The sequence below is a fragment of the Oncorhynchus kisutch genome, linkage group LG14 (genome assembly GCF_002021735.2).
Source record: "Oncorhynchus kisutch isolate 150728-3 linkage group LG14, Okis_V2, whole genome shotgun sequence".
NCBI classification, from domain to species: domain Eukaryota; kingdom Metazoa; phylum Chordata; class Actinopteri; order Salmoniformes; family Salmonidae; genus Oncorhynchus; species Oncorhynchus kisutch.
In genome coordinates, this window is record NC_034187.2 from 86,259,250 (window position 1) to 86,286,749 (window position 27,500).

Below are 27,500 nucleotides of genomic sequence, written 5' to 3' on the forward strand. Positions count from 1 at the left end.
GTGTTCCCTCTCTTCACCTACACTATATACACTAAATAGTTCATGTACTCTGTATCTTCCCTCTATAGAGTTGATCTACTATTTATCTTACCTCTTTATAAGTTATCCCGTTTATCTGGCTTCTGTTTATTTAATCCATTCAATTTTAATAAATGAATACCTGTATGGAGGATATGGGAACACATTTCACAGTTGGTTTTGTAACTGTCTTACTATTGCAGGAACTCTGGGAAATGATCTACTTTGATTGTTTGATCAAGGAAACTAATAGAGAAAACATGTGCATTTACTTCAACAACAACAAAACACTTTGGAGAAGAGATTCAATGGAGAGAATAATGATCAAATGAGATAATTGGGAATTGGGAAAAGATCACATTCTTAGATGGATTAGTCAAGTTAGGTAAGGGCAAAAACTCTTGTCCCAGGTCAATCTGCATATTAAAGAACATTGTGTTATCTGTGATGCCAAACATAAGAACGTGAAATAAGTCTGTACTAAGTCTGTACTAAGTAAGTCTGTACTAAGTCTGTACTAAGTAAGTCTGTACTAAGTAAGTCTGTACTAAGTTTATCGTAAGTTCTATAAGTGCAGATCAAAGCATGAGCCTACTTCTTTGTTCCGCTCGACGGGGAGGCTATCCCATAACACCTTGCAAAGCTGCGAAAAATTCCAGAAAACTTCTGAATTAATGGCGGACTGAAGTCACCGGTTGGGGGAAAATGTTCCAGATAAATAATAAATAAATAAATATAAGTATTTTGTTTCTCTGTTTTTATTAACCAAATGATGTTAAAATGATTTTTTATATTAATTTTGAATTAAAATGTTTAGTCAGCTAGTTAGTTAGCTGTTTATCAAACCCGTTAGCCAAGTTAATGTAGCTCATCGGACTTGATAGCTATGATCACCCCAATCATGAAAATGGTCTGTGATGGCAAAAACATGGTGAATTCCTGGGGAAATCATGCAGGTGTAATGTATGCCAGGCATAAATTAGTTAGCTAGCTACCTCGTCCGGCTTATCATCTATTTAGAGATTTTACATTTTAGTCACTCTTATCCAGAGTTGGTCACTCTTATCCAGAGTTGGTCACTCTCATCCAGAGTTGGTCACTCTCATCCAGAGTTGGTCACTCTCATCCAGAGTTGGTCACTCTCATCCAGAGTTGGTCACTCTCATCCAGAGTTAGTCACTCTTATCCAGAGTTAGTCACTCTTATCCAGAGTTAGTCACTCTTATCCATACAGTACATGTTTCATACTTTTTACAAACTGGCGAAAACTGAACCCACCATGTCCAACTGAGTCACATGGGACAAAAGAAACAAGCAAATTAACTAACTAAAGTAAGAAATGTGTGAATTGTGAAACAGGACATTTTTTTCCCTCTTGCATTGGTGAACTAGCCAGCTAATGACAAACGTAGCAAATATATATTTTTTTCTATTTGTTTTCAGGGACAGATGGGAACTGATAAGCATTGGCTTGGCATGACAGTTGTGTTTGACTGGTTTGGAGGTAACACATGTGAACAACATCTGATTAAAAACATAGGAAAAGCAGCCAGTTGTGTTCTGCTTAATCTAGGCTTTCTAGCCTAGTTCTTTATTGCATCTTGCCGATGCCGCTCTGTCATCACTCATCCATATATTTATATGTATATATTCTTATTTCGTTCCTTTACTTAGATGTGTGTATATAAGGTAGTTGTTGTGGAATTGCTAGATTACTCGTTAGATATTGCTGCACTGTCAGAACTAGAAGCACAAGCATTTCGCTACACTCGCACTAACATCTGCTAACCATGTGTATGTGACCAATAACATCTGCTAACCATGTGTATGTGACCAATAACATCTGCTAACCATGTGTATGTGACCAATAACATCTGCTAACCATGTGTATGTGACCAATAACATCTGCTAACCATGTGTATGTGACCAATAACATCTGCTAACCATGTGTATGTGACCAATAACATCTGCTAACCATGTGTATGTGACCAATAACATCTGCTAACCATGTGTATGTGACCAATAACATCTGCTAACCATGTGTATGTGACCAATAACATCTACTAACCATGTGTACGTGACCAATAGCATCTACTAACCATGTGTATGTGACCAATAACATCTGCTAACCATGTGCATGTGACCAATAACATCTGCTAACCATGTGTATGTGACCAATAACATCTGCTAACCATGTGTATGTGACCAATAACATCTACTAACCATGTGACCAATAACATCTGCTAACCATGTGACCAATAACATCTGCTAACCATGTGTATGTGACCAATAACATCTGCTAACCACATGTATGTGACCAATAACATCTGCTAACCATGTGCATGTGACCAATAACATCTGCTAACCATGTGACCAATAACATCTGCTAACCATGTGTATGTGACCAATAAAATCTGCTAACCACATGTATCTGACCAATAACATTTGTTAACCATGTGTATGTGACCAATACAATTTGATTTGATGCAGTGTTTAGTTACGTAACGTTAGCTAACTTTCTCCTTGTCACTTTCCCATCACAAATTTTATTTCACCATATGAAGAAAATGTTTGGAATTCTGAAATGATCAGTTAAAAGTAAAACTTGATGAAGCCTATGAATATACAAAACTGTTTATGAAACCATTGCACATTAATCAAATCAAAATAAAATGTCTTTTTTACATTCACGTGTTTGCCAGATTTTATTGCGGCTGTAGTGAAATGTTTGTGCTTGTAGCTCCGACAATGTCTAACAAGTCATATCTAACGGTTTAACCCTAAAATAAATAAATAAATAAATCTAAGGAAGGGATGGAATTAACGATTCATATACATATATGTAAGAGTGGCTAAGATAAAGTATAGAATACAGTGGTTCCTCTTTTTTAAAGTTTAGAGATTATGCTGCGGGACATAGAGTTAAATTGTGGTACCCTGCATCACTGCTTGATTGCACCAGACCACCACTAGGGGGAGTTAGAGCGCTGATTATGCTTTTGGGTCCTGCTGTGTCTTACTGACAATGAATGGGGGACATAAACCTCAATAGGAACTGATAATTGTGCACGACTTCAGTATCACTTACTAAAACTGTTGTTTACACTAAAGTTTTTGTTATTTTATTTGGGATTATTTTGCTCTTACTGTAGTACTGTGGACCACTCACGACCAGTCGTGTACAGCGCCTGAGTTGTGCAAAGGTCTAAGACACTGCTTAGCAATGCATGCCATGCTGCTACAGATTCTGGTTCAATAACTGTGCCGTCATTGACTGGGAAACCCATCGTTTCTCTTCCTCTAATAACCGAAATAAATCATTCTATATAACCAGTTGGCTTAATTTACAAATTACAAATTAATAACAATGTTTCACCCCATGTTCAAGAATCGCCTTTTTCTCGCTCATTTTACATTATTGGAAAACTAAATAATCTCCAAAATATTTAATATATTTAACTTCTTGACGCTACCCATCCCTGTAGCGGGATCATTTTCGTCAGCAACCGCTGAATAGCATAGCGCAACAGTCAAATAATATTACTAACAAATATTCATATTCATGAAATCACAAGTGCAATATTGTGAAACACAGCTTAGTCTTTTGTTTATCACCCTGTCGTCTCAGATTCTGAAATTATGCTTTACAGCGAAAGCAATCCAAGAATTTGTGCAAGTTTATCGAAACCCTAGCATAGCATTATGTACACTTAGCATCAGGAAGCTTGGTCACGAAAATCAGAAAAGCAATCAAATTAACTGTTTACTTTTGTTGATCTTCGGATGTTTTCACTCACGAGACTCCCAGTTACACAGCAAATGTTCCTTTTGTTCCATAAAGATTCATTTTATACCCAAAATACTGACGTTTGTTTGTCGCGTTATGTTCAGAAATCCACAGGAAAGAGATGTCACCACAACGCAGACGTATATTCCAAATAATATCTATAATGTCCACAGAAACATGTCAAACATTTTTTTATAATCAATCTTCAGATAGTTTTTAAAATATAAATTCGATAATATATCAACCGAGTGTGTAGCTTTTTCCATAACAGCGGGAGGAACAATGGCGGCTTTACTCAATTGCGTAACAAACTCACTCTGAGAGCCCCCACCTCTCCACTTACGCAATGTGATCCTTCACGCTAATTTTTCAAAATAAAAGCCTGAAACTGTCTAGACTAAATACTCTTTCAAGCTACCGTAAAAAATACTCTTTCAAAATGCCGATGTTTATTTAGTTATGGATCCAAAACGAATTACTATGTGAATAAATATAACTGAATTACAGAAATATCCTCCAATCCTCTATATGTAATTAATGGCAGAGAGTCACGTCATATTTTCTGTAGGCCTTATTTGTAACATTGTCGTTCCAATAAAGAAAACAAGATTTAAGCAACATGCTGTGTTTTTACTTAAAGTAGTGATGGACAGCTGGTGGCATTTTGAAAACAGGTTTTCAAAATCTCGTAGCCCGATTAGCAGGACTCTTTATATCGACTGTAGGTGTGAGCAACCCCCTACCTGCAATGTATTAAATGCTTAAGTAGTCTAAAGTGTTATATTTCTAACTCAAAACAGCAGTACATAATTGTTTCAGTTATGCATATTATCATTAATAAAAGTCTTTCAAAATGCTAATGTTTATTTAGTTATGGATCCATATGTAACGGCGTTCTTCTGTCGAAGGAGAGTCGGACCGAAATGCAGCGTGGTGGTTACTCATGTCTTTTAATGAAGAATAGCGATACATGAAATAACTATATATATACAAAACAACAAACGGAACGCGAAAACCTATTACATCCTATCTGGTGAAACTACACAGAGACAGGAACAATCACCCACAAAATACACAGTGAAACCCCCGGCTACCTAAATATGGTTCCCAATCAGAGACCACGAGAATCACCTGACTCTGATTGAGAACCGCCTCAGGCAGCCAAGCCTACACTAGACACACCCCTAATCAACCACAATCCCAATGCCTACAAAAACCCCAATAAGACAACACAATAACCCCATGTCACACCCTGGCCTGAACAAATAATTAAAGAAAACACTAAATACTAAGACCAAGGCGTGACATCATAAGGAATTACCATGGGAATAAATATCAGTTAACCTTCATTAGACAACTTTGTTCCAATATTTCTGTACTTAAATTTATTATTTTATCACTTCATGTTCCTATTCTTATCTTGTATTATCTCTTATTGTTGTTGCATTGTCCAGAAGGAAGTTGGAAGTTGTGGATTTCGTTGGGACGTTGTATAACATGTGTATCCTGTACAAACAGTAACAGTGGAGTTTGTTTTTTAATCATTCATGCAGAAACAGGAAAACCTATACAAGTTGTTAATTATTATTTAAATGACATGTTGATATCTTCCCAGCGTTCTGGTATTGAGGCTGGGGCATCTGGGGGTTGTAGTTCATATGTCTTATCCACTGCAAGGAGAGAAAAAGTCATTAACAACATTACAATATAAATGTATTATGTTTTGCTCCTATTTATTCTATTACACCTTAATGGATACTTTTTAATTTTAATTTTAATTATAATTATGTGAGATAAATATACATATACCAAATTAAAAGAATATATAGAAACATTTACCTTTAAAGTAGAATTTATTGAATGTCCGAATGTTACTGGCTCCACGACAACTACATAAACATAATTAAATACATGTAATTTTGTCCTAAAAACATTTAATTATGAAAACTGTATATTTCCTTTCATTCTTATTTCAGCTTTTATTTTTTACGTTTTATTTGACCTTTATCTTGACAGGGAAGGCACTCCGAGACCAATTCATATTTTACAGGTGAGCCCTATAGAAGCAAAAATGTGCATATCTATACAATAAAAGAAAGTGCCAATATGGCCGACAAATGTGTCTTCAAAGCGACTCATTGGCCAATACATCAGGAAACCAGGGTTTATACACATCAATGGCATTGACTGGTCTGGAAAGACGTTTACACAGAGGACCTGGAAACAGGGGAGTTTGACCTCTTTCTGGGGTCATTTCTGTAATTTTAGTCTCTTAAAGCGACAGTTCACTCGGAATTCAAATTGACATGATTATTCACTGTTTTGTCTCTTTTCCTTTAATGTGTCTGTGTGATGTACTGTAGGTATGGGCTCCTCCTGTGTCTGTGTGATGTACTGTAGGTATGGGCTCCTCCTGTGTCTGTGTGATGTACTGTAGGTATGGGCTCCTCCTGTGTCTGTGTGATGTACTGTAGGTATGGGCTCCTCCTGTGTCTGTGTGATGTACTGTAGGTATGGGCTCCTCCTGTGTCTGTGTGATGTACTGTAGGTATGGGCTCCTCCTGTGTCTGTGTGATGTACTGTAGGTATGGGCTCCTCCTGTGTCTGTGTGATGTACTGTAGGTATGGGCTCCTCCTGTGTCGGTGTGATGTACTGTAGGTATGGGCTCCTCCTGTGTCTGTGTGATGTAGGTATGGGCTCCTCCTGTGTTTTATGTGTTTCCCACCTTTAGACTTTTGTAAAAGGATCTGAGACATTTTTTGAAATTATTCCACACAAACACTTCTGGATTGGAGTTAGCTTCACTGTTGCTGAACTAAATGGAACTGTGTCTAGGGGGTTTCAAGTCGTCTGGGTTCATTTGCAGGTGTAAAGTATGCACTCTAGGTCCTCGAAAAGCTAAAAGTGGGTCTTATTTCTGCCAGACAGAATCTCTCTGAGGAGTCAACAATGCCTGATGGAAACCTGCCCACTGGATTGGGTTTTTATCCTCCTAAAAAATAGAAGATGACACTTTTCCCTCTCCTCTCCTCTCCTCTCCTCTCCTCTCCTCTCCTCTCCTCTCCTCTCCTCTCCTCTCCTCTCCTCTCCTCTCCTCTCCTCTCCTCTCCTCTCCTCTCCTCTCCTCTCCTCTCCTCTCCTCTCCTCTCCTCTCCTCTCCTCTCCTCTCCTCTCCTCTCCTAATCAGAAATGGCAGAAATGCTAAACGCCCTGACTCCATTATCTGTGTGGAATATGTGCAGCATCCCTCTCCAGCCGTACTGAGGTTATCCCTGGGTGTTCCATAGGCAGCTATCTTCCTTACCTATTTTTATACTGTACTAGGGTAGGTGGGGAAAGATTTTCAGATTGAAATCTGCCTCAATGTTCTTAAAAACAAGAATTAATTCTGTGCTTTAACTTCCTGTTGGATAACTGATGGACTGGGCTAGGTGCAGCTAGAGCTGACCGCACTCCGATCAATTTCCTCGTAGTAATCGTGGTAAATTTTACCTCCCAGAGGGCCCCCATTGATGTTGTTAGTCAGTCTCACTCAGATATAATATTAAAAACTGCAAAGATTTCTCTCCAGCTTATGGAAAGAATGTGTAAAATAGCACGAACATAGGTGACAAACAGCTCTTGTTACTCTCTTCCCTGTGGCAAAATGAGAAGAATTGCTTTAAAATTAGGGGCAAGTACGGCCCCTCATGATGATTTCAGATTTTATTGTGGCCCCCACCTCCATCCCTGAGCTGAAGGGAGGCACACAGGCACATGTAGAAAGTACCTTGGAAGATTGAAATGAATGTATATTCCCAGAGTTTTCTTCAGTCCTTCCCTTTAACTAATCAACAACATGATGATTAGCTGATTAGGGAAATGAGGTATGTTTGTGCAGCGCTGAAACAAATAATTTGTATTGAAGAACATCACATTGGAAAGAAAGCTGTTTCCCGAGTTTCCAAGGATGTATTGTGTTTGTATAAGACAAAATTCCTTTGGTAGAATCCATATTTCCAGAGCCCTCGGAAAAGTATTCAGACCACTTGACTTTTTCCACAATTTGTTACGTGACAGACTTATTCTAAAATGGATTCAATAGTCCCCCCCATTAATCTACACACGTACCTCATAATGACAAAGCAAAACAGTTTTTTTTTTACTTTTTGCAGATTGACATAGAACAAATATGGAAATATCACATTTACATAAGTATTCAGGCCCATTAAGCAGTACTTTGTTGAAACATCTCTGGCAGCGATTACAGCATTGATTCTTCTTGGGTATGATGTTACAAGCTGGGCACACCTGTATTTGGGGAGTTTCTCCCATTCTTCTTTGCAGATCCTATCAAGCTCTGTCAGGTTGGATGGGGAGCTTCGCTGCACAGCTTTTTTCAGGTCTCTCCAGAGATGTTTGATCGGGACCGGGCTCTGGCAGTGCCACTCAAGGATATTCAGAGACTTGTCCTGAAGCAACTCCTGCGTTGTCTTGGCTGTGTGCTTAGAGCCGTTGTCCTGTTGGAAGGTGAACCTTCGCCCCAGTGTGAGGTCCTGAGCGCTCTGGAGCAGGTTTTCATCAAGGATCTCTCTGTACTTTGCTCCATTCATCTTTCCCTCGATCCGGACTCTTCTCCCAGTTCCAGCCGCCACCATAAAAAAACATCCCCACAGCATGATGCTGCCACCACCATGCTTCACCGTAGGGATGGTGCTAGGTTTTCTCCAGACGTGATGCTGCCACCAACATGCTTCACCATAGTGATGGTGCCAGGTTTCCTCCAGACGTGATGCTGCCACCACCATGCTTCACCGTAGGGATGGTGCCAGGTTTCCTCCAGAAGTGACGCTTGGCATTCAGGCCAAATAATCTTGTTTCTCATGGTCTGAGAGCCCTTTAGGTGCCATTTGGCAAACTCCAATCTGACTGTTGTGCCTTTTGCTGAGGAGTGGTTTCAGTCTGGCCACTCCACCATAAATGCCTGTTTGGTTGAGTGCTGCAGAGATGGTTGTACTTCTGGAAGGTTCTCCCATCTCCACAGTAGAACTGGAGCTCTGTCAGCATGATCATCAGGTTCTTGGTCACCTCCCTAGCCCTTCACCCCTAATTGCTCAGTTAGGTCGGGCGGCCAGCTCTAGGAAGAGTCTTTGTGGTTCCAAACTTCTTCCATTTAAGAATGATGTAGGCCACTGTGTTCTTAGGGACCTTCAATGCTGCAGAATTTTGTTGTAACCCTACCCCAGATCTGTTCCTTGACCACATTGCTTGGTTTTTGCTCTGACATGCACTGTCAACAGGTGTGTGCCTTTCCAAATCATGTCCAATCAATTGAATTTACCACAGGTGGACTCCAATCAAGTTGTAGAAACATCTCAAGGATGATTAATGATAGCAGGATGCAGCTGAGCTCAATTTCATGTTTCATAGCAAAGGGTCTGAATAGTTATGTAAATGAGGAATTTTTGTTTTTTATTCATAATACATTTGCAAACATTTATAAAAGCCTGTTTTTACTTCGTCATTATCGGATATTGTGTGTAGATTGATGTGGAAAAAAACATGAATTTAATCCCTTTTAGAATAAGGCTGTAAAGTAACAACATGTGGAACACGTCATGTGGTCTGAATACTTTCATAATTCACTGTACATTCTACAGTACCAATAAAGCTTTCATATCTCATTAGTCTCCAACAATGGCATATTTGGAGTTGCTCCCCAACTGGCACCCTGTATCCTTTGTAGTGCACTTCTTTCTACAAGGGCCAATAGGGAATACATGGAATAAGGGGCCATTTGTGACACAGTCTTTGTCATGCTATGGATGAGCAAACATGCTAAAATGGTCTTTTCCTTGCTGTTTCATTTGCTTATTTAATTGTTTTTTTTAATGAATAATATGGGCTATTCACATGACAGATGTCCTCCGATTTGGCTTTCCGAAATGCATTTTAATCATCCGCCATTGAAATTCACATCCGTGTCTGAGCGGAAACAAAGGAAGGAAGAACAACAGCTTGTAATGCCTTCCAAATGGACCTATTTTTACTTTCATAGTGCACTACTTTCCACCAACAGGGTGCCATTTGGAAAGCATAAAATTGCATAAATAGGATTATGTAGTTCTCTCTCTCTCTCTGTTCTTATTCCCTCCCTTGCTCTGCTCTACTTTGTATTGTTAAAAGGGGAATATATTTTGGGGACTAAGTCAATACTGTATGCATATATTATAGTGTAGCCTAATATTCCAGTTCTACCATTACCTGTTTACCCTGGGGATGAGTTTACCCTGGGGATGAGTTTACTCTGTTCTCTATGTAGTGTATATGAGGAGCCAGCTGGCTCATAGCCTGGGGATGAGTTTACCCTGGGGATGAGTTTACTCTGTTCTCTATGTAGTGTATATGAGGAGCCAGCCGGCTCATAGCCTGGGGATGAGTTTACCCCGGGGATGAGTTTACTCTGTTCTCTATGTAGTGTATATGAGGAGCCAGCCGGCTCATAGCCTGGGGATGAGTTTACCCTGCGGATGAGTTTACCCTGGGGATGAGTTTATCCTGGGGATGAGTTTATCCTGGGGATGAGTTTATTCTGGGGATGAGTTCACCCTGGGGATGAGTTTACCCTGTTCTCAATGTAGTGTACATGAGGAGCCAGCCGGCTCATAGCCTGGGGATGAGTTTACCCTGCGGATGAGTTTACCCTGGGGATGAGTTTATCCCGGGGATGAGTTTATCCTGGGGATGAGTTTATTCTGGGGATGAGTTCACCCTGGGGATGAGTTTACCCTGTTCTCTATGTAGTGTATATGAGGAGCCAGCCGGCTCATAGCCTGGGGATGAGTTTACCCTGTTCATGTGCCCTTAGATTCCACCCCTCCTTAGATTCCACCCCTCCTTAGATTCCACCCCTCCTTAGATTCCACCTCCTTAGACTCCACACCTCCTTAGATTTTACCCCTCCTTGGATTCCACCCCTTAGATTCCACAACTCCTTAGATTCCACCCCCTTAGATTCCACCCCTCCTTAGATTGCACCCCTCCTTAGATTCCACCCCTCCTTAAATTCCTCCCCTCCTTAGATTCCATCCCCTTAGATTCCACCCCTCCTTAGATTCCATCCCCTTAGATTCCACCCCTCCTTAGATTCCACCCCTTAGATTCCACCCCTCCTTAGAGTCCACCCCTTAGATTCCACCCCTCCTTAAATTCCATCCCCTTAGAGTCCACCCCTTAGATTCCACCCCTCCTTAAATTCCACCCCCTTAAATTCCACCCCTCCTTAGATTCCACCCCTCCTTAGATTCCACCCCTCCTTAGATTCATTCCCCTTAGATTCCACCCCTCCTTAGATTCCACCCCTTAGATTCCACCCCTCCTTAGATGCCACCCCTCCTTAGATTCCACCCCTCCATAGATTCCATCCCCTTAGGTTCCACCCCTCCTTAGATTCCACCCCTTAGATTCCACCCCTCCTTAGATTCCATCCCCTTAGATTCCACCCCTCCTTAGATTCCACCCCTCCTTAGATTCCATCCCCTTAGATTCCATCCCCTTAGATTCCACCCCTCCTTAGATTCCACCCCTCCTTAGATTCCATCCCCTTAGATTCCATCCCCTTAGATTCCACCCCTCCTTAGATTCCACCCCTCCTTAGATTCCATCCCCTTAGATTCCACCCCTCCTTAGATTCCACCCCTCCTTAGATTCCACCCCTTAGATTCCACCCCTCCTTAGATTCCACCCCTCGTTAGATTCCATCCCCTTAGATTCCACCCCTTCTTAGATTCCACCCCTCCTTAGATTCCACCCCTCCTTAGATTCCATCCCCTTAGATTCCACCCCTCCTTAGATTCCACCCCTTAGATTCCACCCCTCCTTAGATTCCACCCCTCCTTATATTCCACCCCTCCTTAGATTCCATCCCCTTAGATTCCACCCCTCCTTAGATTCCTTTTTTACATCCCAAACAGCACCTTATTCCCTATGTACCAGGGTTGTACCAGGTTTGCCTGAAGTAGTATACCCCATAGGGAATATGGGGACATTTGGGAGTCAGCCCCTGTCTCCTTTCCTTTCGTCGTCTGTTGCTTGGTCACCGTGACGACCGTTGGCTGACAGTTCCCGCGGCCCACAGGTGTGGCTGCGTGGGAATTGACTATTCTCAGTGCAAATGAACTTTGACATTATTAACCTTGGTGAGTATCTCTTTCCGACGCCAAGGAGAGATCACAATCCCCTCAACCATTGCCTGAGGGACTGGATAATCACATCATGACAGTTGATGGAAAAAGTGTGTCCATGGAGGTTTATAAATAGATGGAGTGTGTAAAGTGGTGGGAGGGCTAGCGATTAGAACTCCAATGCTAATAGCCTGCTGCTAGATACATGGTGATTATGGTACTGTATGTTATAGCATTCCAATGCTAATAGCCTGCTGCTGGATACAAGGTGATAATGGCATGTTATAGCATTCCAATGCTAATAGCCTGCTGCTGGATACATGGTGATAATGGCATGTTATAGCATTCCAATGCTAATTGCCTGCTGCTAGATACAAGGTGATAATGGCATGTTATAGCAATCCAATGCTAATGGCCTGCCAATAGATACATAGTGATTGTGGTATGTCAAATCAAATCAAATCAAATTTTATTTGTCACATACACATGGTTAGCAGATGTTAATGCGAGAGTAGCGAAATGCTTGTGCTTCTAGTTCGACAAGGCAGTAATAACCAACAAGTAATCTAGCTAACAATTCCAAAACTACTACCTTATAGACACAAGTGTAAGGGGATAAAGAATATGTACATAAAGATATATGAATGAGTGATGGTACAGAGCGGCATAGGCAAGATACAGTAGATCGTATTGAGTGCAGTATATACATATGAGATGAGTATGTAAACAAAGTGGCTAGTGATACATGTATTACATAAAGATGCAGTAGATGATATAGAGTACAGTATATACATATACATATGAGATGAATAATGTAGGGTATGTAAACATTATATTAGGTAGCATTGTTTAAAGTGGCTGGAGTTGAGTCAGTGTGTTGGAGTGTTATAGCACTCCAATGCTAATAGCCTGCTGCTAGATACATAGTGATAATGGTACATCTCATTGGTCACCCCCAAAGCCAATTATTCATTTGGCCACCTTTCCTTCCAGTTCTCTGCTGCCAATGACTGGAACGAACTGCAAAAATCTCTGAAGCACATTCAACCTCTGCACAACCTCTTATCTCCCTCACTAGCTTTAAGCACCAACTGTCAGAGCAGCTCAGAGCAGCTCACTGCACCTGTACATAAGTCATCTGTAAATAGCCTATCCAATCTACCTCATCCCCATACTGTATTTATTTATTTATTTATCTTGCTCCGTTGCACCCCAGTATCTCAACTTGCACATTCAACCTCTGCACATCCTACCATTCCAGTGTTTAATTGCTATATTGTAAATCCTTTGCCACTATGGCCTATTTATTGCCTTACCTCCCTTATCTTACCTCATTTGCACATTCTGTATATATAATATTCTACTGTATTATTGATGTATGGTCTATGTTTGTTTACTCCATGTGTAACTCTGTGTCGTTGTATGTGTCGAACTGCTTTGCTTTATCTTGGCCAGGTCGCAGTTGCAAATGAGAACTTGTTCTCAACTAGCCTACCTGGTTAAATAAAGGTGTTCTCAACTAGCCTACCTGGTTAAATAAAGGTGTTCTCAACTAGCCTACATGGTTAAATAAAGGTGTTCTCAACTAGCCTACCTGGTTAAATAAAGGTGTTCTCAACTAGCCTACCTGGTTAAATAAAGGTGTTCTCAACTAGTCTACCTGGTTAAATAAAGGTGAAATAAAAATAAAATGTTATGTTATGTTATAGCACTCCAATGCTAATTGCCTGCTGCTAGATACAAGGTGATAATGGCATGTTATAGACATCCAATGCTAATGGCCTGCCAATAGATACATAGTGATAATGGCATGTTATAGCAATCCAATGCTAATGGCCTGCCAATAGATACATAGTGATAATGGCATGTTATAGCACTCCAATGCTAATAGCCTGCTGCTGGATACATGGTGATAATGGCATGTTATAGCATTCCAATGCTAATTGCCTGCTGCTAGATACAAGGTGATAATGGCATGTTATAGCAATCCAATGCTAATGGCCTGCCAATAGATACATAGTGATTGTGGTATGTTACAGCACTCCAAAATGAATTGCCTGCTGCTAGATAAATGGTGATATGTTGTGGTGGGGGTTGTCAAGGGGGTTGTCAAGGGGGTTGTCAAGGGGGTTGTCAAGGGGTTGTCAAGGGGCATGTGAAGGGGCTTGTCAAGGGGCTTGTCAAGGGGCTTGTGAAGGGACTTGTCAAGGGGCTTGTCAAGGGGCTTGTCAAGGGGCTTGTCAAGGGGGTTGTCAAGGGGGTTGTCAGGGCTTGTCAAGGGGCTTGTCAAGGGGCTTGTCAAGGGGGTTGTCAAGGGGGTTGTCAAGGGGGTTGTCAGGGCTTGTCAAGGGGCTTGTCAAGAAGCTTGTCAAGGGGCTTGTCAAGGGGCTTGTCAAGAAGCTTGTCAAGGGGCTTGTCAAGGGGCTTGTCAAGGGGCTTGTCAAGGGTAGCCTCAAGGGGCTTGTCAAGGGGAGTCTCAAGGGGCTTGTCACGGGGCTTGTCAAGGGGCTTGTCAAGGGGCTTGTCAAGGGGCTTGTGAATGGGCTTGTCACGGGGCTGGTCCAAGAGTTGTCAAGAGGATTGTCAAGGAGATTGTCAAGTGGATTGTCAAAGGGCTTGTCAATGGTCTTGTCAAGGGGCTTGTCAAGTGGATTGTCAAGGGGATTGTCAAGAGGCTTGTCAAGGGGCTTGTCAAGTAGCTTGTCAAGAGGATTATCAAGTGGATTGTCAAGGAGCTTGTCAATGGGCTTCTCAATGGGCTTGTCAAGGAGCTTGTCAATGGGCTTCTCAAGGGGCTTCTCAATGGGCTTCTCAATGGGCTTGTCAAGGGGCTTGTCAAAGGGCTTGTAATGGGGCTTGTCAAGGGTTCTCAAGGGGAATGTTAAGGGGATTATCAAGGTTCTTGTCAATGGGATTGTCAAGCGGTTTGTGAAGGGGATTGTCAAGAGGCTTGTCAAGGGGCTTTTCAAGTAGCTTGTCAAGAGGATTGTCAAGTTTTTTGTCAAGGGGCTTGTCAAGGGGCATCTCAAGGGGATTGTCAAAGGTCTTGTCAAGGGGCTTGTAAAAAGGTTTTCAAGGGGCTTTTCAATGAGATTGTCAAGAGGATTGTCAAGGGGCTTGTCATGGGGATTGTCAAGGGGATTGTCAAGGGGCTTGTCATGGGGATTATCAAGTGGATTGCCAAGTGTTTTATCAAGGGGTTTGTCAAGGGAATTATCTAGGGGCTTGTCAAGGGGATTGTCAAGTAGCTTGTCAAGTGGATTTTCAAGTGGTTTGTCAAGGAGCTTGTCAATTGGCTTGTCACTGCGCTTGTCAAAGGGTTGTCAAGAGGATTGTCTATGGGATTGTTAAGGAGCTTGTCTAGGTGGTTTTCAAGATGCTTGTCAAGTGTCTTGTCAATGTTCTGGTCAAGAGGCTTGTCAAGGGGAATGTCAAGGGTCTTGTTTTGGTCATATGTTGTCATGTTTTATTTATTATTTATTTAACCAGGTAGGCTAGTTGAGAACACCTTTATTTAACCAGGTAGGCCAGTTGAGAACACCTTTATTTAACCAGGTAGGCTAGTTGAGAACACCTTTATTTAACCAGGTAGGCTAGTTGAGAACACCTTTATTTAACCAGGTAGGCTAGTTGAGAACACCTTTATTTAACCAGGTAGGCCAGTTGAGAACACCTTTATTTAACCAGGTAGGCTAGTTGAGAACACCTTTATTTAACCAGGTAGGCCAGTTGAGAACACCTTTATTTAACCAGGTAGGCTAGTTGAGAACACCTTTATTTAACCAGGTAGGCTAGTTGAGAACACCTTTATTTCACCAGGTAGGCTAGTTGAGAACACCTTTATTTAACCAGGTAGGCTAGTTGAGAACACCTTTATTTAACCAGGTAGGCTAGTTGAGAACACCTTTATTTAACCAGGTAGGCTAGTTGAGAACACCTTTATTTAACCAGGTAGGCCAGTTGAGAACACCTTTATTTAACCAGGTAGGCTAGTTGAGAACACCTTTATTTAACCAGGTAGGCTAGTTGAGAACACCTTTATTTAACCAGGTAGGCTAGTTGAGAACACCTTTATTTAACCAGGTAGGCTAGTTGAGAACACCTTTATTTAACCAGGTAGGCTAGTTGAGAACACCTTTATTTAACCAGGTAGGCTAGTTGAGAACACCTTTATTTAACCAGGTAGGCTAGTTTTTTAAGTTTTTTTATCCTTTATTTAACCAGGCAAGTCAGTTAAGAACACATTCTTATTTTCAATGACGGCCTAGGAACAGTGGGTGGAACGACAGATTTGTACCTTGTCAGCTCGGGGGTTTGAACTCGCAACCTTCCGGTTACTAGTCCAACGCACTAACCACTAGGCTACGCTGCCGCCCCAAGTTGAGAACAAGTTCTCATTTACAATTGCGACCTGGCCAAGATAAAGCAAAGCAGTTCGACAGATACAACGACACAGAGTTACACATGGAGTAAAACAAACATACAGTCAATAATACAGTATAAACAAGTCTATATACAATGTGAGCAAATGAGGTGAGAAGGGAGGTAAAGGCAAAAAAGGCCATGGTGGCAAAGTAAATACAATATAGCAAGTAAAACACTGGAATGGTAGTTTTGCAATGGAAGAATGTGCAAAGTAGAAATAAAAATAATGGGGTGCAAAGGAGCAAAATAAATAAATTAATTAAATACAGTAGGGAAAGAGGTAGTTGTTTGGGCTAAATTATAGGTGGGCTATGTACGGGTGCAGTAATCTGTGAGCTGCTCTGACAGTTGGTGCTTAAAGCTAGTGAGGGAGATAAGTGTTTCCAGTTTCAGAGATTTTTGTAGTTCGTTCCAGTCATTGGCAGCAGAGAACTGGAAGGAGAGGCGGCCAAAGAAAGAATTGGTTTTGGGGGTGACTAGAGAGATATACCTGCTGGAGCGTGTGCTACAGGTGGGAGATGCTATGGTGACCAGTGAGCTGAGATAAGGGCGGACTTTACCTAGCAGGGTCTTGTAGATGACATGGAGCCAGTGGGTTTGGCGACGAGTATGAAGCGAGGGCCAGCCAACGAGAGCGTACAGGTCGCAATGGTGGGTAGTATATGGGGCTTTGGTGACAAAACGGATTGCACTGTGATAGACTGCATCCAATTTGTTGAGTAGGCTATTGGAGGCTATATTGTAAATGACATCGCCAAAGTCGAGGATTGGTAGGATGGTCAGTTTTACATGGGTATGTTTGGCAGCATGAGTGAAGGATGCTTTGTTGCGAAATAGGAAGCCAATTCTAGATTTAACTTTGGATTGGAGATGTTTGATATGGGTCTGGAAGGAGAGTTTACAGTCTAACCAGACACCTAAGTATTTGTAGTTGTCCACGTATTCTAAGTCAGAGCCGTCCAGAGTAGTGATGTTGGACAGGCGGGTAGGTGCAGGTAGCGATCGGTTGAAGAGCATGCATTTAGTTTTACTTGTATTTAAGAGCAATTGGAGGCCATGGAAGGAGAGTTGTATGGCATTGAAGCTTGCCTGGAGGGTTGTTAACACGTGTGTAATCATCTACACTACCATTCAACGTTTTGGGGTCACTTAGAAATGTCCTTGTTTTTGAAAGATAAGCAAATTTTTGGTCCATTAAAAAAACATAAATTTGATCAGAAATACAGTTTAGACATTGTTAATGTTGTAAATTACTATTGTAGCTGGAAACAGCAGATTGTTAATATCTACATAGACGTACAGAGGCCCATTATCAGCAACCGTCACTCCTGTGTTCCAATGGCACGTTTTTAGCCAATCCACATTTATCATTTTAAAAGTCGAATTGATCATTAGAAAACCCTTTCTGCAATTATGTTAGCACAGCTAAAAACTGTTGCTCTAATTACAGAAGCAATTAAACTGTCTTTAGACTGAGTATCTGGAGCATCAGCATTTGTGGGTTCGATTACATGCTCCAAATGGCCAGAAACAAATAATTTTCTTCTGAAACTCATCAGCCTATTCTTGTTATGAGAAATGAAGGCTATTCCATGCAAGAAATTGCCAAGAAACTGAAGAGCTTGTACAAAACTGGGTACTACTCCCTTCACAGATGTCACATATACTCCTTCTACGGCCTCTAGGTCATCAGCCTGCTGATTATCCCGCACACCTGTCACCTTCGACTTGCTCACCTGCACCTCATGACAATCACCTGGACTCACGTCACTTCCATCCATCTGTCACTCCCCTTTTTTCTTTCCTCAGGTGTTATTGACTCGGTGTCGGTGCCTTGTTTGTGGTTATTTTTCATTGTTTCTTTTATTTATTAAAAACACTCACTCCCTGAACTTGCTTCCCGAATCTCAGCGCACATCGTTACAGAATAACACCTCACCTAAGGGAAGCATCAGGGTGTTTTTTAAAAGTTTTTTTTGTGTCAGAGTAATGACTTTGGGTCCGGGAACTGCTTCAGGTTCTCATGCCTCAGCCGGCTCGTCAGGTTCTCATGCCTCAGCCGGCTCGTCAGGCTCTCATGCCTCAGCCGGCTCGTCAGGCTCTCATGCCTCAGCCGGCTCGTCAGGCTCTCATGCCTCAGCCGGCTCGTCAGGCTCTCATGCCTCAGCCGGCTCGTCAGGCTCTCATGCCTCAGCCGGCTCGTCAGGCTCTCATGCCTCAGCCAGATCGCCAGGCTCCCCTGCCTCAGCTAGCTCATCAGGTTCTCATGCCTCAGCCAGATCGCCAAGCTCCCCTGCCTCAGCTAGCTCATCAGGTTCTCATGCCTCAGCCAGATCGCCAGGCTCCCCTTCCCCAGCTAGCTCATCAGGTTCTCATGCCTCAGCCAGTTCGCCAGGCTCCCTTGCCTCAGCCAGTTCGCCAGGCTCCCCTGCCTCAGCTAGCTCATCAGGTTCTCATGCCTCAGCCAGATCGCCAAGCTCCCCTGCCTCAGCTAGCTCATCAGGTTCTCATGCCTCAGCCAGATCGCCAGGCTCCCCTTCCCCAGCTAGCTCATCAGGTTCTCATGCCTCAGCCAGTTCGCCAGGCTCCCCTGCCTCAGCTAGCTCATCAGGTTCTCATGCCTCAGCCAGATCGCCAGGCTCCCCTTCCCCAGCTAGCTCATCAGGTTCTCATGCCTCAGCCAGTTCGCCAGGCTCCCCTGCCTCAGCTAGCTCATCAGGTTCTCATGCCTCAGCCAGATCGCCAGGCTCCCCTGCCTCAGCTAGCTCATCAGGTTCTCATGCCTCAGCCAGATCGCCAGGCTCCCCTGCCTCAGCCGGCTCGCCAGGATCCCCTGCCTCAGCTAGCTCATCAGGTTCTCATGCCTCAGCCAGATCGCCAGGCTCCCCTGCCTCAGCTAGCTCATCAGGTTCTCATGCCTCAGCCGGCTCGCCAGGCTCCCCTGCCTCAGCCGGCTCGTCAGGCTCCGCTGCCTCTACATATCTGTTAGGTTCCCGCACCCCAGCTGGCGTGACAGGTTCTCGCACATCAGCAGGGGTGACTGGTCCGCTCCTGATCCCCGGGTTCATCCCCTTTGACGGCATCTTGCAACATCTGTCAAGCATGGTGGAGGCAATGTGATGGATCTGGGTGTGCTCTGGTGGTGGTAAAGTGGGATATTTGTATAACGTAAAAGGGATCTTGAAGAAGGAACGCTATCACTTCATTTTGCAACACCATGCCATATCCTGTGAATGGCCAATTTCCTCCTACAACAGGACAATGATCCAAAGCACAACTCCAAACTATGCAGTAACTATTTAGGGAAGAAGCGGTCAGCTGGTTTTCTGTCTATAAAGGAGTGGTCAGCACAGTCACCAGATCTCAACCCTAATGAGCTGTTGTGTGAGCAGCTTGACCGTATGGTACGTAAAAAGTCCCCCATCAAGCCAATCCAACTTGTGGGTGGTGCTTCAGGAAGCATGGGGTGAAATCTCTTCACATTACCTCAACAAATTGACAACTAGAATGCTAAAGGTCTGCAAGGCTGTAATTGCAGCAAATGGAAGATTATTTTACGAAAGCAAAATTTGAAGGACACAATTATTATTTCAATTAAAAATCATTATTTATAACCTTGTCAACATCTTGACTAAAATTCCTATTCATTTTGCAACTAATTTCATGTATGTTTTCATGGAAAACGCGGTTATTTCTAAGTGACCCAAGTGATACCTTTCTAAGTGATACCTGTGTTTGTGCACATGCCTGTTCCTATGCTTGTAATGTAACTAGGCATACTCAAGAAGCACCACTTATACTCAGTCAGGAATGCAGAAATAGCTTGGCTTTCTGCAGCACTAATAGAGAGATCAAAGGCATTTCTGCACCACTGACTGATAAAGACAAGGCATTTCTGCATCACTGACAGAGACAGCCACAGCATTTCTGCATCACTGACAGAGACAGCCACAGCATTTCTGCATCACTGAAAGAGACAGCCACAGCATTTCTGCATCACTGAAAGAGACAGCCACAGCATTTCTGCATCACTGACAGAGACAGCCACAGCATTTCTGCATCACTGACAGAGATAGCCACAGCATTTCTGCACCACTGACAGAGACAGCCACAGCATTTCTGCATCACTGACAGAGACAGCCACAGCATTTCTGCATCACTGACAGAGACAGCCACAGCATTTCTGCATCACTGACAGAGACAGCCACAGCATTTCTGCATCACTGACAGAGACAGCCACAGCATTTCTGCATCACTGACAGAGACAGCCACAGCATTTCTGCATCACTGACAGAGACAGCCACAGCATTTCTGCATCACTGACAGAGACAGCCACAGCATTTCTGCATCACTGACAGAGACAGCCACAGCATTTCTGCACCACTGACAGAGACAGCCACAGCATTTCTGCATCACTGACAGAGACAGCCACAGCATTTCTGCATCACTGACAGAGACAGCCACAGCATTTCTGCATCACTGACAGAGACAGCCACAGCATTTCTGCATCACTGACAGAGACAGCCACAGCATTTCTGCATCACTGACAGAGACAGCCACAGCATTTCTGCATCACTGACAGAGACAGCCACAGCATTTCTGCATCACTGACAGAGACAGCCACAGCATTTCTGCACCACTAACAGAGACAGCCACAGCATTTCTGCATCACTGACAGAGACAGCCACAGCATTTCTGCATCACTGACAGAGACAGCCACAGCATTTCTGCATCACTGACAGAGACAGCCACAGCATTTCTGCATCACTGACAGAGACAGACACAGCATTTCTGCACCACTGACTGATAAAGACAAGGCATTTCTGCACCACTGACAGAGACAGCCACAGCATTTCTGCATCACTGACAGAGACAGCCACAGCATTTCTGCACCACTGACAGAGACAGCCACAGCATTTCTGCACCACTGACAGAGACAGCCACAGCATTTCTGCACCACTGACAGAGACAGCCACAGCATTTCTGCATCACTGACAGAGACAGCCACAGCATTTCTGCATCACTGACAGAGACAGCCACAGCATTTCTGCATCACTGACAGAGACAGCCACAGCATTTCTGCATCACTGACAGAGACAGCCACAGCATTTCTGCATCACTGACAGAGACAGCCACAGCATTTCTGCATCACTGACAGAGACAGACACAGCATTTCTGCACCACTGACTGATAAAGACAAGGCATTTCTGCACCACTGACAGAGACAGCCACAGCATTTCTGCATCACTGACAGAGACAGCCACAGCATTTCTGCACCACTGACAGAGACAGCCACAGCATTTCTGCACCACTGACAGAGACAGCCACAGCATTTCTGCACCACTGACAGAGACAGCCACAGCATTTCTGCATCACTGACAGAGACAGCCACAGCATTTCTGCATCACTGACAGAGACAGCCACAGCATTTCTGCACCACTGACAGAGACAGCCACAGCATTTCTGCATCACTGACAGAGACAGCCACAGCATTTCTGCATCACTGACAGAGACAGCCACAGCATTTCTGCTTCTAGTACTAGGTCTCAGGAAGGCACTAGTGATGTACTAGCCATCTGTTAGCTGCTGTGTGTGAATTTGAATGGTTACATTTCTCCAGCTGCATCCCACATCTGTTTACCAAAACAGGAGTGGGGTGTCCACTTTGTTGGTGTTTGAACTTGCAAATATCCCCTTTAATGTTACTTGTTGCTCAGTCTACTTTGCTAACCACATGTTCTCCCTCTCTCCATTCATCCTCCCCCCCTTCTCCCTTCCCCTCCAACAGCTCAGAACTGCAGTTATTCTCTCCAGAGCCCCAACGGTACGATAGAGAGCCCTGGCTACCCGTACGGTTACCCCAACTATGCCAACTGTACGTGGGTGATCCTGGCAGCAGAACACAACAGGATACAGCTGGTGTTCCAAGGTTTCGCCCTAGAGGAAGACTTTGACCTGCTGTCTATCTACGACGGTCCGCCTAGCCCGGGGAACCTTAGGACCAGGTCAGTATTATGAACTTGGATGATTTGCGATAATAAGATGGTTGGGCTTAATTGGGACATGACTTTTCCTTGGCAAGGTGACAGGATCAGGAAAAACTCTGATGCATTGAGTTGACACTAGTCTCTGCAATGTGAGCTGATTCAACATATCTCCCAGTGGGATCAGTGTGCAGAATAGGGCCCTGGAGATTAGACCTCTGCAGTAACACTAACAGGTCTGTAGTGGACAGTAACACTAACAGGTCTGTAGTGGACAGTAACACTAACAGGTCTGTAGTGGACAGTAACACTAACAGGTCTGTAGTGGACAGTAACACTAACAGGTCTGTAGTGGACAGTAACACTAACAGGTCTGTAGTGGACAGTAACACTAACAGGTCTGTAGTGGACAGTAACACTAACAGGTCTGTAGTGGACAGTAACACTAACAGGTCTGTAGTGGAACAGTAACACTAACAGGTCTGTAGTGGACAGTAACACTAACAGGTCTGTAGTGGACAGTAACACTAACAGGTCTGTAGTGGACAGTAACACTAACAGGTCTGTAGTGGACAGTAACACTAACAGGTCTGTAGTGGACAGTAACACTAACAGGTCTGTAGTGACAGTAACACTAACAGGTCTGTAGTGGACAGTAACACTAACAGGTCTGTAGTGGACAGTAACACTAACAGGTCTGTAGTGGACAGTAACACTAACAGGTCTGTAGTGGACAGTAACACTAACAGGTCTGTAGTGGACAGTAACACTAACAGGTCTGTAGTGGACAGTAACACTAACAGGTCTGTAGTGGACAGTAACACTAACAGGTCTGTAGTGGACAGTAACACTAACAGGTCTGTAGTGGACAGTAACACTAACAGGTCTGTAGTGGACAGTAACACTAACAGGTCTGTAGTGGACAGTAACACTAACAGGTCTGTAGTGGACAGTAACACTAACAGGTCTGTAGTGGACAGTAACACTAACAGGTCTGTAGTGGACAGTAACACTAACAGGTCTGTAGTGGACAGTAACACTAACAGGTCTGTAGTGGACAGTAACACTAACAGGTCTGTTGTGGACAGTAACACTAACAGGTCTGTTGTGGACAGTAACACTAACAGGTCTGTAGTGGACAGTAACACTAACAGGTCTGTAGTGGACAGTAACACTAACAGAGGTCTGTAGTGGACAGTAACACTAACAGGGTCTGTAGTGGACAGTAACACTAACAGAGGTCTGTAGTGGACAGTAACACTAACAGGTCTGTAGTGGACAGTAACACTAACAGGTCTGTAGTGGACAGTAACACTAACAGAGGTCTGTAGTGGACAGTAACACTAACAGAGGTCTGTAGTGGACAGTAACATAACAGGTCTGTAGTAGACAGTAACACTAACAGGTCTGTAGTGGACAGTAACACTAACAGGTCTGTAGTGGACAGTAACACTAACAGGTCTGTAGTGGACAGTAACACTAACAGGTCTGTAGTGGACAGTAACACTAACAGGTCTGTAGTGGACAGTAACACTAACAGGTCTGTAGTGGACAGTAACACTAACAGGTCTGTAGTGGACAGTAACACTAACAGGTCTGTAGTGGACAGTAACACTAACAGGTCTGTAGTGAACAGTAACACTAACAGGTCTGTAGTGGACAGTAACACCAACAGGTCTGTAGTGAACAGTAACACTAACAGGTCTGTAGTGGACAGTAACACTAACAGGTCTGTAGTGGACAGTAACACTAACAGGTCTGTAGTGGACAGTAACACTAACAGGTCTGTAGTGGACAGTAACACTAACAGGTCTGTAGTGGACAGTAACACTAACAGGTCTGTAGTGGACAGTAACACTAACAGGTCTGTAGTGGACAGTAACACTAACAGGTCTGTTGTGGACAGTAACACTAACAGGTCTGTTGTGGACAGTAACACTAACAGGTCTGTAGTGGACAGTAACACTAACAGGTCTGTAGTGGACAGTAACACTAACAGAGGTCTGTAGTGGACAGTAACACTAACAGGTCTGTAGTGGACAGTAACACTAACAGAGGTCTGTAGTGGACAGTAACACTAACAGGTCTGTAGTGGACAGTAACACTAACAGGTCTGTAGTGGACAGTAACACTAACAGAGGTCTGTAGTGGACAGTAACACTAACAGAGGTCTGTAGTGGACAGTAACACTAACAGAGGTCTGTAGTAGACAGTAACACTAACAGGTCTGTAGTGGACAGTAACACTAACAGGTCTGTAGTGGACAGTAACACTAACAGGTCTGTAGTGGACAGTAACACTAACAGAGGTCTGTAGTGGACAGTAACACTAACAGAGGTCTGTAGTGGACAGTAACACTAACAGGTCTGTTGTGGACAGTAACACCAACAGGTCTGTAGTGAACAGTAACACTAACAGGTCTGTAGTGGACAGTAACACTAACAGGTCTGTAGTGGACAGTAACACTAACAGGTCTGTAGTGGACAGTAACACTAACAGAGGTCTGTAGTGGACAGTAACACTAACAGAGGTCTGTAGTGGACAATAACACTAACAGAGGTCTGTAGTGGACAGTAACACTAACAGAGGTCTGTAGTGGACAGTAACACTAACAGGTCTGTAGTGGACAGTAACACTAACAGGTCTGTAGTGGACAGTAACACTAACAGGTCTGTAGTGGACAGTAACACTAACAGGTCTGTAGTGGACAGTAACACTAACAGGTCTGTAGTGGACAGTAACACTAACAGGTCTGTAGTGGACAGTAACACTAACAGGTCTGTAGTGGACAGTAACACTAACAGGTCTGTAGTGGACAGTAACACTAACAGGTCTGTAGTGGACAGTAACACCAACAGGTCTGTAGTGAACAGTAACACTAACAGGTCTGTAGTGGACAGTAACACTAACAGGTCTGTAGTGGACAGTAACACTAACAGGTCTGTAGTGGACAGTAACACTAACAGGTCTGTAGTGGACAGTAACACTAACAGAGGTCTGTAGTGGACAGTAACACTAACAGAGGTCTGTAGTGGACAGTAACACTAACAGGTCTGTAGTGGACAGTAACACTAACAGGTCTGTTGTGGACAGTAACACTAACAGGTCTGTAGTGGACAGTAACACTAACAGGTCTGTAGTGGACAGTAACACTAACAGGTCTGTTGTGGACAGTAACACTAACAGGTCTGTAGTGAACAGTAACACTAACAGGTCTGTAGTGGACAGTAACACTAACAGAGGTCTGTAGTGGACAGTAACACTAACAGAGGTCTGTAGTGGACAGTAACACTAACTGGTCTGTAGTGGACAGTAACACTAACAGAGGTCTGTAGTGGACAGTAACACTAACAGGTCTGTAGTGAACAGTAACACTAACAGGTCTGTAGTGGACAGTAACACTAACAGGTCTGTAGTGGACAGTAACACTAACAGGTCTGTAGTGGACAGTAACACTAACAGGTCTGTAGTGGACAGTAACACTAACAGGTCTGTAGTGAACAGTAACACTAACAGGTCTGTAGTGGACAGTAACACTAACAGAGGTCTGTAGTGGACAGTAACACTAACAGAGGTCTGTAGTGGACAGTAACACTAACTGGTCTGTAGTGGACAGTAACACTAACAGGTCTGTAGTGGACAGTAACACTAACAGGTCTGTAGTGGACAGTAACACTAACAGGTCTGTAGTGGACAGTAACACTAACAGAGGTCTGTAGTGGACAGTAACACTAACAGAGGTCTGTAGTGGACAGTAACACTAACAGGTCTGTTGTGGACAGTAACACCAACAGGTCTGTAGTGAACAGTAACACTAACAGGTCTGTAGTGGACAGTAACACTAACAGGTCTGTAGTGGACAGTAACACTAACAGGTCTGTAGTGGACAGTAACACTAACAGAGGTCTGTAGTGGACAGTAACACTAACAGGTCTGTTGTGGACAGTAACACTAACAGGTCTGTAGTGGACAGTAACACTAACAGGTCTGTAGTGGACAGTAACACTAACAGAGGTCTGTAGTGGACAGTAACACTAACAGAGGTCTGTAGTGGACAGTAACACTAACTGGTCTGTAGTGGACAGTAACACTAACAGAGGTCTGTAGTGGACAGTAACACTAACAGGTCTGTAGTGAACAGTAACACTAACAGGTCTGTAGTGGACAGTAACACTAACAGGTCTGTAGTGGACAGTAACACTAACAGGTCTGTAGTGGACAGTAACACTAACAGGTCTGTAGTGGACAGTAACACTAACAGGTCTGTAGTGAACAGTAACACTAACAGGTCTGTAGTGGACAGTAACACTAACAGAGGTCTGTAGTGGACAGTAACACTAACAGAGGTCTGTAGTGGACAGTAACACTAACTGGTCTGTAGTGGACAGTAACACTAACAGGTCTGTAGTGGACAGTAACACTAACAGGTCTGTAGTGGACAGTAACACTAACAGGTCTGTAGTGGACAGTAACACTAACAGGTCTGTAGTGGACAGTAACACTAACAGGTCTGTAGTGGACAGTAACACTAAGTGCTATACAGTAGTGTGTCAGTCCAGGGTCCATTCTGGGTCAGGTATGTTTGAAAGCTATTGGAAATCTGTATTTTGGGCTACACCAGTTCATTTAGCAGACAAGATTTGCTTAGAATTCCGTGGAATTATTTCATATTATTTTATAGCATGTAGAATACAAATGGAAAAAAGCTGATTAAATAGAATGGATATTTTTCTCCAACCGATTTGAGGCAGTGCGCACAAGCGGCGATTCTGTGTTGAGCGGGTTAACAAAGATTAATTTAGAGTTATTAATGTAACTTTAGTAGTTCTACAAACGTTGGGTTATATTTTTTCATTTTTAATACATTGTAAGGCTGCATGATTCGACTCTAATGATGATTTGAAAGAAAAGTGGCGTGAAAAGACTGTACAGACTTTATCAGTCTCTCTTTAACAATTGAGAAGCTCTTGATAATACCTAGAATTTCCAGTCTGCATGTATGTCCGTAATGCCCCCTAAAAAAAAAATCACATGCAATATCTTTGCAGCCAGTGGCCGTTGTGCCCTTGTGCTGAATATAATCATTATAATTCCCGGCTGCTTGCCGAAGCACCTCTCACTCA

The 27,500-nt window shown here is 43.3% G+C and overlaps 1 protein-coding gene across 1 annotated transcript in view; it reads left to right on the forward strand.

The window, feature by feature from the left end:
- Window positions 1-27,500, forward strand: part of csmd2 (CUB and Sushi multiple domains 2) — an 895,829-nt gene that overhangs the window by 33,007 nt on the left and 835,322 nt on the right. The window contains 1 exon segment of the mRNA XM_031789283.1: window positions 22,182-22,398. Coding sequence (XP_031645143.1) covers window positions 22,182-22,398 — 217 coding nt within the window.